The 15,597-nt window shown below is 54.9% G+C and overlaps 2 protein-coding genes and 1 pseudogene across 18 annotated transcripts in view; 1 reads left to right on the top strand and 2 right to left on the bottom strand.

Annotated features, from left to right (window-relative positions):
- Nucleotides 1–5,147: 5,147 nt before the first annotated feature.
- LOC144577317 (uncharacterized protein C15orf39-like) lies at nt 5,148–6,845 on the bottom strand. Its single transcript, XM_078333843.1, has 2 exons — nt 6,690–6,845; nt 5,148–6,571 (listed from the first exon to the last, which is right to left on the bottom strand). The coding sequence occupies exons 1-2, from the start codon at nt 6,700–6,702 to the stop codon at nt 6,204–6,206; spliced, it is 381 nt and encodes a 126-aa protein (XP_078189969.1). The 5' UTR covers nt 6,703–6,845; the 3' UTR covers nt 5,148–6,203.
- Nucleotides 6,846–7,759: 914 nt separating this feature from the next.
- LOC144577312 (uncharacterized protein C15orf39-like) lies at nt 7,760–9,323 on the bottom strand (annotated as a pseudogene). Its single transcript, XR_013520843.1, has 2 exons — nt 9,014–9,323; nt 7,760–8,642 (listed from the first exon to the last, which is right to left on the bottom strand). The product of XR_013520843.1 is annotated as an uncharacterized protein C15orf39-like (transcript).
- Nucleotides 9,324–9,362: 39 nt separating this feature from the next.
- LOC118145077 (uncharacterized) overlaps nt 9,363–15,597 on the top strand; it is a 29,819-nt gene continuing 23,584 nt past the window's right edge. For 4 of the 16 annotated variants that reach the window (XM_078333800.1, XM_078333804.1, XM_078333796.1 and 1 more), the window contains exons 1-2: nt 9,363–9,499; nt 15,002–15,271. The gene's annotated coding sequence lies outside the window, so the exon portion shown is untranslated. Of the gene's footprint in view, nt 10,365–15,001; nt 15,272–15,597 lie in introns of all 16 variants that reach the window. The other 12 variants (XM_078333795.1, XM_078333808.1, XM_078333802.1 and 9 more) reach the window with 4 other exon arrangements.

The raw sequence follows: 15,597 nt of genomic DNA, 5'->3' as shown, positions 1-15,597 counted from the left end.
ACGGATGTTGGAAGGAAAGGCACTTGTGGCCACATGTGGGCACCTAAGCATGGGACAGAGGGGCATCATGCCCCAAAGAGACCATAGAGGCCAAGAACTCAAGCAGATGTAACCCCCTTGTCCTGGGTCACATCAATTAGGTCAGAGCCTGTCCTGACCCTGAAGCTGCGGCTCAGTCTAGTTGAGACTCACGAAGAGGTTAGTGCAGGGCAGGGGGCCCGGCCCAGCCTGCGATATCCAGCAAAGCTGTGTGCTGGACAAGCATCTCTGAAGATGAGTCCAGGACAAGGAAAGCTGTGCCTGGGCTGGGAGTGAGGGAAATGCCCAGGGGCGGGAGGCCTGAGGACCTTTAACTAGGTGGGATGCCAGGTCAGCATGTGGAGAAGCGAAGGTGACATGGCAGCAACTGTCTGAGGCCTGGCTATAAACCTAGGGGCCGCCTTGTCTAGCCTAAACCATGCTGCTGCCCAGCCACCATCCTTCAAATGCCAGAGGCAGGGCTGGGAGGGCCCCCAGACCCCTCTTCCCTCCCGCCCTAAGCTGGTTCTCATCCCTCACCAGAAGGAAACTGAAGCCTTCTATGGCTCACAGACTGCCAGGTTCTCTGTCACCTGGTGGAAGGGGTGGGAGAAGCTGCAGCTGGGTGAGGAAGAACCCAGGTACCAGAGCTAGAAGGGATTTGGGAAAGTCTTGAACAGGGCCAGGACCTCAGCTCTGCCTGGCTATGGTGACTCTGAGCCAGGCAACCCTACGATAGTCTCAGTCTGTCACGGTCACACGGGGGATGTCGGCATTATTACCTTTGGAGTCAAAGTGGGTAATCCAGGGAAACCAGGGTTCCCAGTAGGGACCAAGACCAAAGGATGGAGGGGTCTGGCCTGTCCCAGAAGGTCAGGCTGGACGAGGGGCTGTGTGAAGCCCTGGCAGCCGAGGCCCTTGCCCTTCAGGTTACAGGCATCTGGGTCCTCGTCTAGATCCTCACATGCCATCCAGAGACCCAACCCTAGGGACAATTCCTCCCAGCTGGTAGCAGTGAGTCAATCCTGGTACTCACCCCACCAAAAGCTCTGAAATGAGGAGGCCTGTGGGTGAGGGTAAGACTCTTCACGAGAAGGTTCTCAGTGGCAAGAAAGGTTTGAGCTGTGCCTTAGGGAAGCCAGAGGGTAGGTAACAGGCCCCCTCACAAAGCCTGCCAGGGAACACAGGAGAAACACAGGTGTAGTGGTGGGAATGTTCTGGGAGACAGCAGGCAGCCTCCCACTCACTGATGGGACCGAGTGAGGTCAGGTCCACACGCCAGAAGCTGGATTCCACACACAATGCACTTTGTTTCTTGTTTTAGAGACAGGGTCTTGCTCTGTTGCCCGGGCTGGAGTGCAGTGGTGCAGTCATAGCTCACTGCAGCCTTGACCTCCTGGGTTCATGCAGTCCTCCCACCTCAGCCTCCTGAGTAGCTGGGACTACAGGTGCATGCCACCATGCCCAATTTTATTATCTGTAGAGACAGGGTCTTGCTATGTTGTCCAGGCTGCTCTCAAGTGATGTTTCCACCTCAGCCTCCCAAAACACTGGGATACTGGGACAAGCCAGCGCTCCTGGTTCTGCTGCTGTATTTTGGCTGCCTTGGTGCACAGGAGATAAGAGCTGGGGGGCAGAATCTGCTCCTGGACCTTTCCCAGGTCTGCACCCAGACTGACCCCTGGGCTGCAGGAGGCAGGTGTGGAGAGAACACAGCAAGCAGAGCCGGCCAGCCAGTGATGGAGACCCAGGCTGGGACTAGGAGACGGGGCTCCAACCCTCAGCCTAGTGGCCCTACCAAACCTTGAAAAAGAGAAATGAATGATCTAGTCTCAGGTATTCCTCTGGAGCAACGCAAAACCGACTGATACAGCCTCCACGCTTGGTGTCCACCGGACCCGACCACTCGAGGAAAGGCTGCTCTTGCCTCTGCTGTTAACATCCAGACTACGACAGAGTTGTTCCCCTGCTCTGCCTCAGTTTAACTCTCTCAGCTGAGCAGAGTAGGGATAATTGCTTCTCATGTGGGCCACAGGACAAAACAAAGCCCTGAGTCCCACAGGAAGGCAGGTGGGCCGTGTCCAAGGGAAGACATAACGGGGGAAATATTTTATGTCCTCGGGGTGGCAGAGGGATATGGAGAAGATGCCTCTTTTGTGGGCAAAAGAGAAGGGAAGATAAACAGAGAGGTGCTGGACACCTGTCTCACCCTGACCTCCCCCACCCCACCCCAGGCCCATTCCCACGTAGCCCCCAGCTCAGGAGGCACCGTTCTCCTTAGGGTCAGTGGGACTTCCAGGCTAAGCTGCGGAAGCTGACAGTCCGGATTCATCAGGGGCAGACGTAGTGTAAGTGATGTGCTGGACGGAAGTGGAGAGGGGACACGGGAGCCGTGGTGTCAGGTCTGGGGCTGCCAACGTGGTACCTGCCCTGGCCATGGGCAGGCCACGCTACTCCACCCTGCCAGATGTGGCCTCTAATTCTAAGGCATCTGAGTTCCAGGCCAGGACTGGAGCCACACTCCCCTTGGAAACAAAGGACAGTCCGCGCAGACTTCACTGGTGCTTTGGGCAAAGGCAGCTGCACAAATGAACAGAAGGGGCCCTGATGGAGAGTAGGAACGGGCCTGGACTACTCAGACCTGCCTCTGTGACAGGTCGGTCCCAGCCTTCCAGTCAGACCCCTGAGAAGAAAGCTCATTCAGCCAGGGAGTGGGAGGCGTGGCCTGCAGGATCCCTGGTGTCTGTAGCCCCTCCCACCCACATAAGCTCCAGAAAAAAAGATGCAGAAACAGCAGGTGTGCCTCCCAGCTGCAGGCTGCTTCCTGGTGTGGCCTCAGGGATCACAGACAAGTCAAGATGGGGCTGCCAGCAGCTGGGGGCAGGGGGAAAGTGGGTCCCCAGGGTGGATGCCCAGCAGGGACATGCAAGTGTGGGGAGTGCTGGGTCCTCAGGGCTGAGCCCCTTCTGTCCAGGGGGTCTTGGTGAGAGAGAGGCCTGCTGCTGAGCTCAGCCCGAAGAGTCAGGGCCTGGTGACAAGTAGCCTCTTTGCTTGTGAAGACAGTCCAGGGGTCGTTATCCCTCTGCCCAGGCTCAAGGATCCAGGCTGTGGAAGGGCCAGCATTCAGAAAGAAGGGCACTGTGGGTGTGGGCTCCCCGGCAGTCAGGGGCCTTGGTGGACAGAGCCCCCTATGACGGTGAAAGCCCCGTTCTCACTCCACGGCAATGCTGTGAGAAGAGTTGTAGAGATTTGGGGTGTGGTCCCTCCCCACCCCCACCCAGGGGACACTCTGGGTTAATTAAGTGCTGACTTTGGTCTCGTCTTCCCCACACGCTCCTTGGGGCCTGCTGGGTCCCCACCCTCAACCCCAGGAGTCCCTCTCCTGGTCCTCAGCCCATGCAATACCCTTTGCCCTGGAGACTTCTTGAGGCTGCCACCTGGGACCCAGCCAGTAGACAGGCCACCTGGGACTCTCAGGAGTCTCTGTGGGAGAGGTGAGGGCTCCACTGAGCTCACAGAGAACTCTTAGGGGTGTGGGAGTGACCTTATGTCCCGTCAGTAGGAGGTGGACAGCCCAGGACACACTCCCTCAAGGGAGGTTGCTCCTCCATTCAAGACAGTGGCCATGGCCGGGCGCAGTGGCTCAAGCCTGTAATCCCAGCACTTTGGGAGGCTGAGGCGGGCAGATCACGAGGTCAAGAGATCGAGACCATCCTGGTCAACATGGTGAAACCCCGTCTCTACTAAAAATACAAAAATTAGCTGGGCACGGTGGCACGTGCCTGTAATACCAGCTACTCAGGAGGCTGAGGCAGAATTGTCTGAACCCAGGAGGCAGAGGTTGCGGTGAGCCGAGATCGCGCCATTGCACTCCAGCCTGGGTAACAAGAGCGAAACTCCGTCGCAAAAATAAAAGACAGTGGCCAAAATATAGGTGATGTGTGTCAGGCAAGCAGCAGGGCCACAGGTGTGCAGCAAGAGAGGGAGGGAGAGGAGGGAGGAGAAGGCGGAGGGAAGAGGAAGGATCTAAGGAAAAAGAAAGCACCTACTCCAGTCATGCGCTGGCCATGAGACAGACTGACAGAGCTGATGAGGCACCCATGTCGGCCCAGGGCCTGGGGGAGCCCCAGATTCAGAAACTCCACCTCCACTGCATTTCTTCCATCCCTGTAGGGGTAGCCTCACATGATCCCTCGTGGCTCACGCCCCCATTCCTCAGGTTGTGGGACTGAGTTTACGGGTTGCTCGATTTCTAGCCAGGCTTCTCAGCCCCGCCTGGGGATTTCCCTGCAGCAAACTCATCAAGACTCTGCATGCACGGTTCTGTCCACCCAGACCCCACTTTGCACATGACTTCCTAATTGTCTTCAAGGTCCAGTTTAGAAACCTCTTCTGGGTCCCAAGGACCCTCCCCCAGGTTGACACTGCAGTGGCCAATGTGTTGTGCTTACCTGTCCCCTCCACAGCCCAGGACTCTTCCTAGGCCAGTATGAACAGTATAAGGGGACAATGGCAGCTACCACTCCAAATCCCAGCCTAGTGTCAGGCCAGGCTGCTACAGGAGGGATGGCGCAGCTGGGCCCCACCACCAGGATGCCACACAAGTCTAACAATGACCCAATGGACTGGCCCCAGGCCCAGGTGGAGGGGGAAGACCGGCCCAGGAAGCTACCTTAGCTGCCCTGAGGACAAGCCTTTGAGGAAATCGAGCCCAGCTGGGGTAGGGTCTCTTTGAGGGTGGGCCCAGGAAACCACCCACCACTCACCCAAGCTGATGACAGTGGGCCGCATGGTCACCAGCAATGGGGAGGTTGGGAGTTCCACACAGACGGTGAAGGGCATGCTTGGCCCTGGGAGAGGGGCATGTGCTGGGGTCTAGTGACCAGCATTTCTCAACAGGCAGTAAGCCACCGACCCACCACCACCAGGACCCATGGGGTCCCAGGAGGGAGGGCTTTCCCGGAGCAAGTATGCATGGGAGAGGGGCCCACAGAGCCAGAGCTGGCCACTTGCTGGAGCAGGTGCTCAGCACCTTCTGGACTGGGAGCAGGGAGAGCAGCCTGAGAGCAAGGGGTAGGTACACAGTGACGAACATGAAAGCCACCACCCCACACACAGCCAGGCCCCACTTCCGAACACAAGCCAGGTGCTTTAATGGCTGCCTCGAAGGCCCAGAGGCTCATCAACATCCCTTAAATAAGATCCAGAGCTCACCAGCCTCTGGCTCAACTCAGCCCTCCGAAGGCAGGTGGCTGCCAGTGGGCCTGGCTGATGGGTTCTGGCTTGGGGAGCAGCAGGGTCCTCAGTCCAGACGATCAGAGGCCTTCTGAGCCTGAGCTGCCATTCAGCCTGCCTGCACCAGTCCCCGAACCCCAGCAGCTGCTTCGCTCCTAGAAAATGCAAGTTTCCTGGGAGAATGCCTGGGGTGGGGGAGGCAGTTCAGGGAAGCACTGACATCGATTCAGGACAGGCCTGGGGCCTCCTGGGGTGGCAGTGGTAGCCCCAGAACAAGGACACCAGCTCCAGGCTGCATCCCTGCACCATCACTGGGGATTGGGAGTGGGCAGTGCAGGCTCCCTCAGGGAGCTCCAGGCTGGAGGGCTGGGGCCAACCCAACCCCAGGTGCTGGGGGTGAATCCTAAAGGTGTGAGTCACATCCACTGCATAAGGCACCACTCTTCGACAGCCACGTCCTAGAACACACGAAGACTTTCTATAGGAAGGTTCTCTGGCTCCGATTCTCCACCATCCCAGGGAGGAAGCAGAGACCAACCCGTGACGGAGTACGTGTCAGGCAGTATCCCCACGACAACCCTGTGAGGTAAGTGGCGTTGTCCCATTTTCCACGTGGGGAATGAGGGCTCAACAGAGCCCTCTGCTGTGTGACGTGTCTTGCCCAGGTCACGCAGCAAGAACACGAGCCGGGTTTCAAGCCCAGGCCTGTTGGGCTCCAGAGCCCATGTGTGTGTTCTCTAGGGAGAAACGGGAAGGAGTCCTTCCAATAAAGACCCTCATATGAAAAGCTCAGGGGCTCTCAGCCCACCCTGGGTGGGCCCCAGGGTCAGAGCTGGACCCCATCCAGGAGAGCAGCCATGGCCCCAGCATCCCCTCCTGGCCCAGGCAGCTGGGCAGGCAGAAGGAAGGCTGGAGAGTGACCGCCGTACACACGGCACCAGCAACCAGCGCTACAGGTGAGGGTTCTGGCTGTCCAGCAGCTGTGGGTGGGGCGAAGGCCGGTCTGGTCTTGAGGCCTTGTGGCCCCAGGTAGGCAGGGCCAGCCCATTGAGCCAGGTGGTCTCCAGCAGACTGCGGAAACCGGCCTTCAGCCTGCGGCCAGGTGGGCTGGTGCTGGCAGCAGGGGTAGCGGAGGCACCACAGGACTCTTTCCCAGCAGCTGCCTCTGCTTTCTCTGGGCCAGGCCTTGGTGGCTTCCTCCCTGGCTTCCTGACCTTGGGGGCCGGTGACTTCCGAGCCAGGGCAAGTTTCTCTGGCTCATATCTGGCCACAGTGGGCTCTGAGGGGGACACAGCTCCAGCCTCAGTGTCAAAGTCACCTGCAAAATGAACACATAGTCAGGTTGCAGACCCCGTACCCTCAGGTCCCACCTCCTGGCCTCCAGAGCCCCCCCATACAGTGCTTCTGCTCTGCCCCACATCAGGCTGGCATCACACCTCTTCCCCACATGTGCCTACTGGCCAGACCATCCAAGCCAAAAAGATGGGCTTCTCCGCAGGTGACCCCAGAGCTCTATCTGATGCAGGCACTGCTCAGGAGAGGCTGTTTGGGTACAAAGATGAGAGGAAAGGGGCTCAGCAGTTCAGGAACCATTGTCGTGGCCCAATACCCACTGTCCAGATGGGAAAACTAAGGCATGGGAACAGAGGGCCCTGCCATACATAAGACCGCCATCATCTTTATGCCAGCTCCAGAGCCAGAACCCAAGCCCAGGCCCAGGCACGGACTGCCCTAAAAGCCATGCTGGGGAGCGCAGGAACCTGGAAGAAAGGCAGGCCGGAATCACTGTCTAGGGGCACACACAGAAAGGAGCCCCCAAGGATGGGGGGAGGGAGTGAGAACAGGGGCAACACTATTCAGCCAGAGGCAGGAAGCCTGGTCCCAGTCACTTCCTTCCCAGGCCCCCGACTCTTGCAAGCTCCACTCGGAGCAGGCGGGGACTGTGTGGCGGCCAGACTCCACTGCCCACCAGGCAGCCCAGAAGACAAGGACCTGACCCTCTTTGGACCCCAGACAGCCCAACTGTATGGGGAAGAGGACTGAGCTGGGCAGCCCAGCCCTGAGTGATGCCTGACCCTCACACTCAGTGGTAACAGAACGCCTGAGCCTGGATTTCTTTTGCATCCCAGTAAGGCATCTGCTCCAATTCTGTAAATGTTCAGGGTTCAGGGATGCTAGTCAGCCAGGCTGCTGATCAGCATCTACATCTCACTGCCTCAGGCCCTTCTCCATCCTGACCAGGTAAGGGCCAGAGCAAGGCTGCTGCTATGGGGATGGAACTAGGAGGAACAGTTTCTACAGGAAGAGGCGGATGGAAGAGGGTGGCGGTGGAGGCCACAGGGAGAGTAGAACTAGAGGGGGCCTCAGGCCGTGATGCCAGGTGTACTGACGCAGGAGGGACAATGGCGGAATCCCGTCGGTCCCATCATCAGATCCCTAGCTGAAGAAGTGTGATCATACATACCACGGGACACTTCGGCAGTTGTGTGATCCTCCAGGACATTAAAAAAACAAGCTGGAGAATAGTAGACACAAGACGACGAGTAGAGGAAAAACAGACCACAAAACGACGCAGCCTATGGGCACTTTTGTGCCGTCAGGGCTGAGGACTGCAGAACCGCTCGGTCAGAAAGGCACCTGTGACCCTCAGGAGATCTCACGCATGAGGAGCTTTGTGAACAGGGGTGCCCTTCAATGACATGGAAAAGACTGAGGGTGGCGACTGAGGAAGGCTCAGGAGTATGATTTGGGATAAGTTCAGTGTGGGAAGAGACCTGGCGCAGAAGACCACTGCAGGCCGACACCACTGCAGGCCGAGAAGGTCAGGGTAAATGTCGGGCAGCTGGCGCAGCGCCAGCAGCTTCAGCATGCGTGAGGTACAGCCCGGTAGGGCGAGCTCCCGAAGTGCCCGCTCCTCCGACAGTGTGTTGGGCCGCAGCTCCACACGATGCTCCTGCAGCACATGGTCCACAGAAGCAGGTGGCAGCCGAGGGAAGAGCCGCTCCTTCACCAGGTGGATGGGCACGAAGATGGCGCCAGCTCACACCACGTGGGGGAAGGGGCACCGGTGGGTGCGATCGAAACACTGCAGCTGGGACAGCAGCTTAGCCAGCAGTCCCTGCACACCCTGGCAGTCCTGCCACGCAGCCTGGCCCCAGGGCCCAGCCGTCTCTAGCCACTCTCGAAGCTTCTCTGGAGGAGAGTGGGTCACTGAGCCTGAAATAGCATCACACAGCGAGGTGTGTAGTCCTGTAAAGTGCTGCTCCGGGGAGTCCTCTGCTGTGGAAGTAGATGCCGGAGCAGGGCCTGGAGCAGGGGCAGGGGCAGGGGCAGAGGAGGCCACAGCTGCGGCTGGAGGGCTGGGCAGTGCCAGAAGTCTGTCTCTTCCTCTGTAAAACAGGGATAATAGTATGTGCCTCATGGACCCTGGCAATGCTTCCGTAAAAGTAAGAGACAGCCAGAGAGAATGAGAGAGAAATGTGTATTTACGTATGACCAAGAATTGGAAATAAGAAGTATGTGAACAGAAACCAATACTCACTAGCTCGCCTCACAAAGTTCCTATTACAAAAGAAAGAAGAAATGCTAAAGTCTCTCACTTTCTAAACTACAACCATGGAAATAATGGCTGCTATGGTTTTTGTCCTTGTATACAAAGCAGAATCCCCGGTTTTCAGAAAATGATGGAACGGCGTCCTGCTTCAGACTTAGAATACAAGCGGGAGAGGAACAGGAAGTCAGAGATAGGTTTTGCTCTTACCTGCACAGTAGCTTCATTGGCGGTGTCCCAGGCGGTGACCGTGTCAGCGGCAGTCCGAGGCGTCTATGGTGCGTGGCCGGAGTCCCAGGCGCGGATGGCATTGGCGGCGCGGTCGGCGCCTCGGAAATGTCGCCGGTGCAGTAGGCTGATCGGAGGCACCCACGGCGCGGTCAGCGGTTGGGCGGCTTTCCAGCCGCTCACAGGGTCAGCGCCGTAATCGGCACAGTTCACGCTCCGGCGGCGTTAGCAGCGATGGAGGCGCGGTCCGCGCCAGCGGCGTCCAGGGGTGTCTATGGCGTCAGCGTGGTCCGCGCGTCAGTGACGTCAGTGGCGCGACCCCGGCGTCTACGGTGCGTCGGAGGCGTCCCAGGCGCGGAATGCATCGGCGGCGCGGTCGGCGCGTCGGGTATGTTGGCAGTGCAGTAAGCTGGTCGGGTGCATCCACGGCAGGGTTAGCGGTTCGGCGGCTTCCCAGCCGCTCACAAGGTCAGTGCCGTCGGTGGCGCGATTCGCGCTTGGACTGCGTCAGCGGCATTGGAGGCGCGATCCGCGCAGGTGGCGTGGGGGGGGGTGTTCTATGGCGTCAGCGTGGTCGGCGCGTCAGTGACGTCAGCGGCGCGATCCCGGCGTCTATGGTGCGTCGGAGGCGCGTTCGGCGCGTGCAGAATGTAGGCGATGCAGTAAGCTGGTCGGGTGCATCCATGGCGCGGTTAGCGGTTCGGCGGCTTCCCAGCCGCGCAAAAGGTCAGTGGCATCGGCGGCGCGGTATGCTGGTCGGGGACATCCGCGCCGCGGTCATCGGTTTGGCGGTGGGGTCCCCGGCGCTGACGGCGTCCGCGAGGTCTGCGGCGCGATGGTGGCGTCCCAGGAACGGTCACTACGTCGGGGGTGTACGCGCCGCGGTCTGCATAGTGGGCGTCTCTGGCATGTTGGGGATGTTCGCGGCGCGGTCGGCCTCTGCCACGCGAAGGCGACATCCGAGGCGCTGCGGCGGCGTCGCAGGCGCGGGTGGAATCAGCGGTGCAGTCGGCACGTCGGGAGTGTAGGTGGCGCGGTAGGCTCGGAGGCGGCCGCGAGTGGTCAGCGGGTCGGCGGAGTCCCAGGCGCCACAGCTTCAGTGGCGTCGGCGGCGCGGTCACGGTCAGCAGCGTCCAGAGGGTCTGCGGCGACCGCGCGTCGGGGGCGCCCAGAGAGTCTGTGGGGAGACAGCGGCGTCCGAGGCTCGGTCGGTGCGTCGGCAGTGACCGGGCATCAGCGTCGCGGTAGGCGCGGGCGGCTCAGTGGCGCGGGCCGGTGCGTCGGCGGCGCGCTAAGTGAAGCTTTACCGTGACGTCCAGGCAGCGTTTCCGAGGTGAGTGTCGCCGCGGGGCTGCGGTCGGGATCTGCACTGAAAGTTGTAGGTCTACTAGGAAGTCGAGGTTTAGGGGGAAGTCCACTCAGCCTTTCCGAGGTAAGGGCGCCGCGCCAAGCCGGGAGAGCGGTGAGTCCGGGAACAGAGGCGCACAGCTGGGTCGATGTGCGTGCCGGCGGCCTCCACAACTTTTGCTGTGCCAGAGGGGCGGGCGCGCCTGGCCCCCCGAGCGCTTAAGTTGCCTGCATTGGATTCCTAGCCTGCCACTGCCGGCCGCAGCCCTGCTCTCCTGTGCTCTGGGGAAGAAACTCGTGGGCGAGTCTTCCTGTGGCATCCCAGGAGGTGGAGGGATGGAGCAGCTTCGGTGGCACATCCTCCTCGATCTGGTGGAGGACATTGACCCTTTGCCCCACCTTGGAGGCCAGAAATTGGTTCCCTCTGGGGACCTGAGGGGCGGGAGATCTCAAGCCCCAAATTTGCAAAGTTGGGGTCTTTATTGGCCTCCGGGATTCCGCACCTGCCGCGGTCTCCAGCTTGGTGGGGGGCAAGCCAGGTGTGCCAGATCCAGGAAGCACTAGGGGAGCGTTTGTAGCCGTCGCTGAATCGCCTCAGGACTAGCGGGGCAAGCCTCAGATGACCCGCAGCATTTCCAGTAGGTTAGATTGTGGTGCTGCTGTTTGCGCTCCAAAGAGTTGCTGTGGTTTCCCTGTGTCTGTCTGCCTTGGGAGCTTCTCAGATCATCTGGGTTGGCATCCTCTCACAGAAGAGTTAAGCAAGACTTCCGGAATGCTTTCCTCCATTTCCTTCTGTGTTTTGCTGGTAAAGCTGCTTTCAAAAGGAAGTATTTTCTTGCAGTGCTATCTTTTCTTTGACTCCCAGTGCTTGACAAAGTTAAAGAAAAGTAATCTGCTGGTAGTTTTCATCTTTGTTCTGAGCTGATACGCGTTAGTAGCTTTCTTTTGTTTTTAAATTTTATTGGTAAAATTTCAGCTGTGAACCAGAAGCTCGTTTTTTCTCTTCTAAAACGGTAGCTTTAAGATTTCTGAGACCTTTGTGTCAAAGAAGTCTTGGGAAAGTTACTCAAGTCTACAGAGGAAGCTCACAATTTTAAATGTACAGGTGGTCCCGGGACCGTGGATCACACCTGTAATCCCAGCACTTCCGGAGACCAAGGTGAGCAGATCAGTTGACCCCAGGAGTTCCAGACCAGCCTGGGCAACGTAGCAAACCCCGTCTCTACTGAAAAGACAAAAATCAGCTGTGTGTGGTGGTGTGTGCCTGTAGTCCTAGCTACCCGGCAGGCTGAGATGGGAGGTTGAGATTACAGTGAGCCATGATTATGCCAGTGCACTCAGGCCTGGATGGCAGAGTGAGAGCCCGTCTCAAGAAAAGAAAAGAAATACAGGTAATGAATTTACACTAAGTAAATTTCACTACGTATCAAGAAATAGAACATTTCCAGATTGGTGTATAAATGTAGGAGTGGCATTGTTGGTTTTAGAGGTATGTGAATGACAAAACTTTAGTATCAGTTATTGTTGATCATTTTCACAAAGTGGTTGTACCGCTTAGCTGGGAATATTCTGGTTACCCCACATCTTTGCTTATTCTTGTCCATTCAAAATTATTTTGCCATTCTAGTAGAGGTGCAGTAATATATCAGTGTAGTTTCATTTTGCATTTTCCTGGCATTGAGATTGTGTATTTTTATTGCCATTTATATGTCCTCTTTTGTGAAGTGCCTGTTCAATCTTCGTATCCTGTTTTCATTGATATGCTTGTTTTTCTGTTAATTCCTAATACTTTATTCTGGATGTGTCTCCTTTTTAGGATATATATGTATTATATGTATTACATTTCTCGGTTTTTCAAACTGTAGCATGCCTTTTCACTCTTTTAATGGTGTTTTTATGTGAATGGAGATTCTTCAGTTTTCTTTTGTTTTTGAGGCAGGATCTCATTCTGTTTTTCAGGCTGCAGTGCAGTGGCACAATCACAGCTCAGTGTAACCTCCACCTCCCAAGCTAGGCTCAAGAGATTCTCCTGCCTGAGCCCCCAAGTAGCTGGGACCTACAAGGGAGCACCATTATGCTCAGCTCTTTTTTGTATTTTTAGTAGACATTGGGTTTTAACACGTTGCATAGGCTGGTCTGGAATTCCTGGGATCAAGTGATAGTACCTGCCTTGGCCTCCCAAAGCGTAGGGATTACAGTCATGAGCCAGTGTACCCAGCCTGAGTTTCTTAATTTTAATGAAATTATACTTGATCAATCTTTTCGTTTACGGTGACTGCGTTTTGTGTCCTGTTAATCAATGCCTAACCTAAGAATTTGAAAACTTAATCTCATAGCAATTTTAGTTTAGTTTATGCTTCCCCACCCCCCACCCCTATGCCCCAGATAGGCTGTCACTCTATTGCCCTGGCTGGAGGGCAGTGGCATAATCTCAGCTCACTGCAACCTCCACTTCCTGGCTCAGGCAATCTTCCCCACTCAGCCTCCTGAGTACCTGAGACCATAGGCATGTGCCACCATGCCTGGCTAAGTTTGGTTTTTTTGTAGAGATGGGGATTCACCATTTTCCCAGGTTGGTCTCAAACTCTTGGGCTCAAGTAGTCTGCCCGCTTCAGCCTCCCAGAGGGCTAGGATTCGAGCCAACCCACCCACCCATGATTCACTTTTTACTACATGGATGTGACTGACAGCTTGATCCAGAACCATGTATGGAGAAGACCATCTTTGTCCTTCTGCGCTGTGTAGCGCTTTTGTTCATCAATTGGATGGCTGTATGGTCATCTGATTGAGGAAATCAGTGTGGGTCTGTTCCTGGACCAACCTGGGCAGCATAGCAAGATCCAGTCTCTACAAAAAATAATAAAGAATAAAGAAATACATGACATTTTTTAAGTGGGTAGAGCAGATGGAGTCATAGGTGGTAATTTATAAACTATTGTCAATTTCTTGGCTACATAGAGGTGTTGGTAAGTGAGATCTGTGGGGAGTTCAGGCAAAATGTATTAAGTGAATTCTTTGGTGTTCAGAATGATTGCTAGATGTTCCTTGTGACTTCAGTTAGATGTTATTTGCGTATCACAGAGCTACAGGTTTTATTCTCTTTTTATTTATTTGTCTTTAAACATTTTTACAATCTTCCTGTCAAGGCAGTACCTCTTTTATACTTAATTGTTCTTAGGTATGCTTAATCACCAGGAAAATTTTATGGATCATACCTAACTGTTAAGCCACTTAAAGGGCTGATGTGATGTAATGTACACGATAGGATTCTACATAATAGTTTCACGAGTATATCGATTAAATTGTTTCTTCTTCTCCTTTTTTTTTCTCCTTGAGACAGGGTCTGGCTCTGTTGCCGAGGCTGGAGTACAGTGGTGTAGTGGTATGATCGTGGCTCACTGCAGCTTTGACCTCTCAGGCTCAAGCAGCCTCCCACCTCAGCCTTCTTAAGTAGCAGGGACTACAGGCATGCACCACCATGCCTGGCTAATTTTGTATCTTTTGTATGCAGGGTCTTCCTATGGTGCCCAGACTGGTTTGAAACTCCTGGGTTGAAATGATCCTCCCACCTTGTCATCCCAAAGTTGTTGGTATTACAGGTGTGAGCTATCACACCTGGCCATTTTAGTTTTAATAATTTTATATTTTTGTAACTTAGAATATTTACTAAGTCTATTTAATTTATGAATATGATATTCATTATGGTTGTTTTGTATGCATTTAATCTCATTTTAATATAAGGTCTTGGAAATCAGAGATGTTGTTTCTTATTTGGTACCGTGTTCTCAGTACTTGACCTTGCCTGGTATGATACAGTTATTGAAACAGTTGTTAAATGAATGAATGAACCACATTCATAAATTCTCCAAGTATCACAGCGTTCACCATCTAACGAATAAAAGAGCTTGTCTAGAGTAGAGTCACAGTTAACCTGCCATACAAGGAAATGTCAATGAAAATCGACCTTTGTATGTGTAGCTGCTAAGATTTGGGGGCTTTTGTTACTGCAGCATAAACTAGCGAAGCTCAGTGAGATGGCAGATAGAATACACACACACACACACACACACACACACACACACACACGTATATAAATAGACCGGATGGACCAGTAGATGAGATTCCAAAGATAATTCATTCAGCATTAACTAACCACACCTACACTCTTAATTTCCTAACAGAATGAATGCAATTCCTGTTCACTAAGATCTGCCTCCAAGAGTACTTTGTGAAAACTTCTCTGGGTATGCAAGTATTTAATCAGGACCTTTTCTTTTTCCTCCTGCAGGTTGGAGTGCAATGGTGCCATCATAGCTCACTGTAACATCTAACTCAAGGCTCAAGGAATTCTCCTACCTCAGTCTCCCAAGTAGCTGAGACTGCACGTGTGCACCACCATGCTTGGCTAATTTTTTTTTTCCAGAGACAGGGTCTTACTATGTTGCCCAGGCTGGTCAAGAGTGTTGATTGCATACGACAGAAACCCAGCCAACCCTAGTTCCCGCCACCCTTCAGTCTGCTCCTTTCTTAGTCTTCCGAGTCTCAACAAATGGCAGTTTCATCCTTCACGTTGCCCAAGCCCCAAATCTTAATGTTAACCTTGATTTCTCTTTTATGTCATAGCTTATATGAAGGCCAATCATGTTCAGACCCTGGCGGAGGTTCTTGCTGACCCAGGCTCTCACCGGCACATTGTCCTTTACTGTCCTCCTGAGGGCGTCTGAGCTTCAATGCTGTGTGCTCTGGGCCTCCATGCTGGGGCACCACCGACTCTCGGTGTCCAGGGCTTCCAGTGGACTCTCCGAGGCACTGATGTAGAATCTTCCCCATTCAGCGCACCAAGAGCAGCCTCCCACGGTGTGGGGTGACATGAAGAGCTGTCAGATCCAACAGGTAAAAATCATGAGGCACTGCCAGCTGGTTGGGGTCAGAGAGTCCTCTCTCTATTGGGATTCAGATGAGAAGGGAAGATTCCTTAGGCCCTAAACATCGCAGCATGACCAGCGTGTGCCACCGACGAGATGTAGTGCATGGTCAGGTGGAAGTTATTTGACTTCAGAAGAGGACGGTTTCTCTTTAGGCCTTTTTCTCAGTCCTTCTCCTCTCTCTTCCCCCTCACCCCCTAGTCTCCATCCCCATTTGTCTCTCTTTTCACCTGCTTTCTCCTCTTCAGCTTTCATGGTTCTCCCGTCCACCCACATTTTCCAGGCTAAGGCCCC

Source organism: Callithrix jacchus, chromosome 8 (genome assembly GCF_049354715.1).
Source record: "Callithrix jacchus isolate 240 chromosome 8, calJac240_pri, whole genome shotgun sequence".
In the NCBI taxonomy this organism is placed as follows: Eukaryota; Metazoa; Chordata; class Mammalia; order Primates; family Cebidae; genus Callithrix; species Callithrix jacchus.
This window is presented reverse-complemented; position numbering and strand designations above follow the sequence as displayed.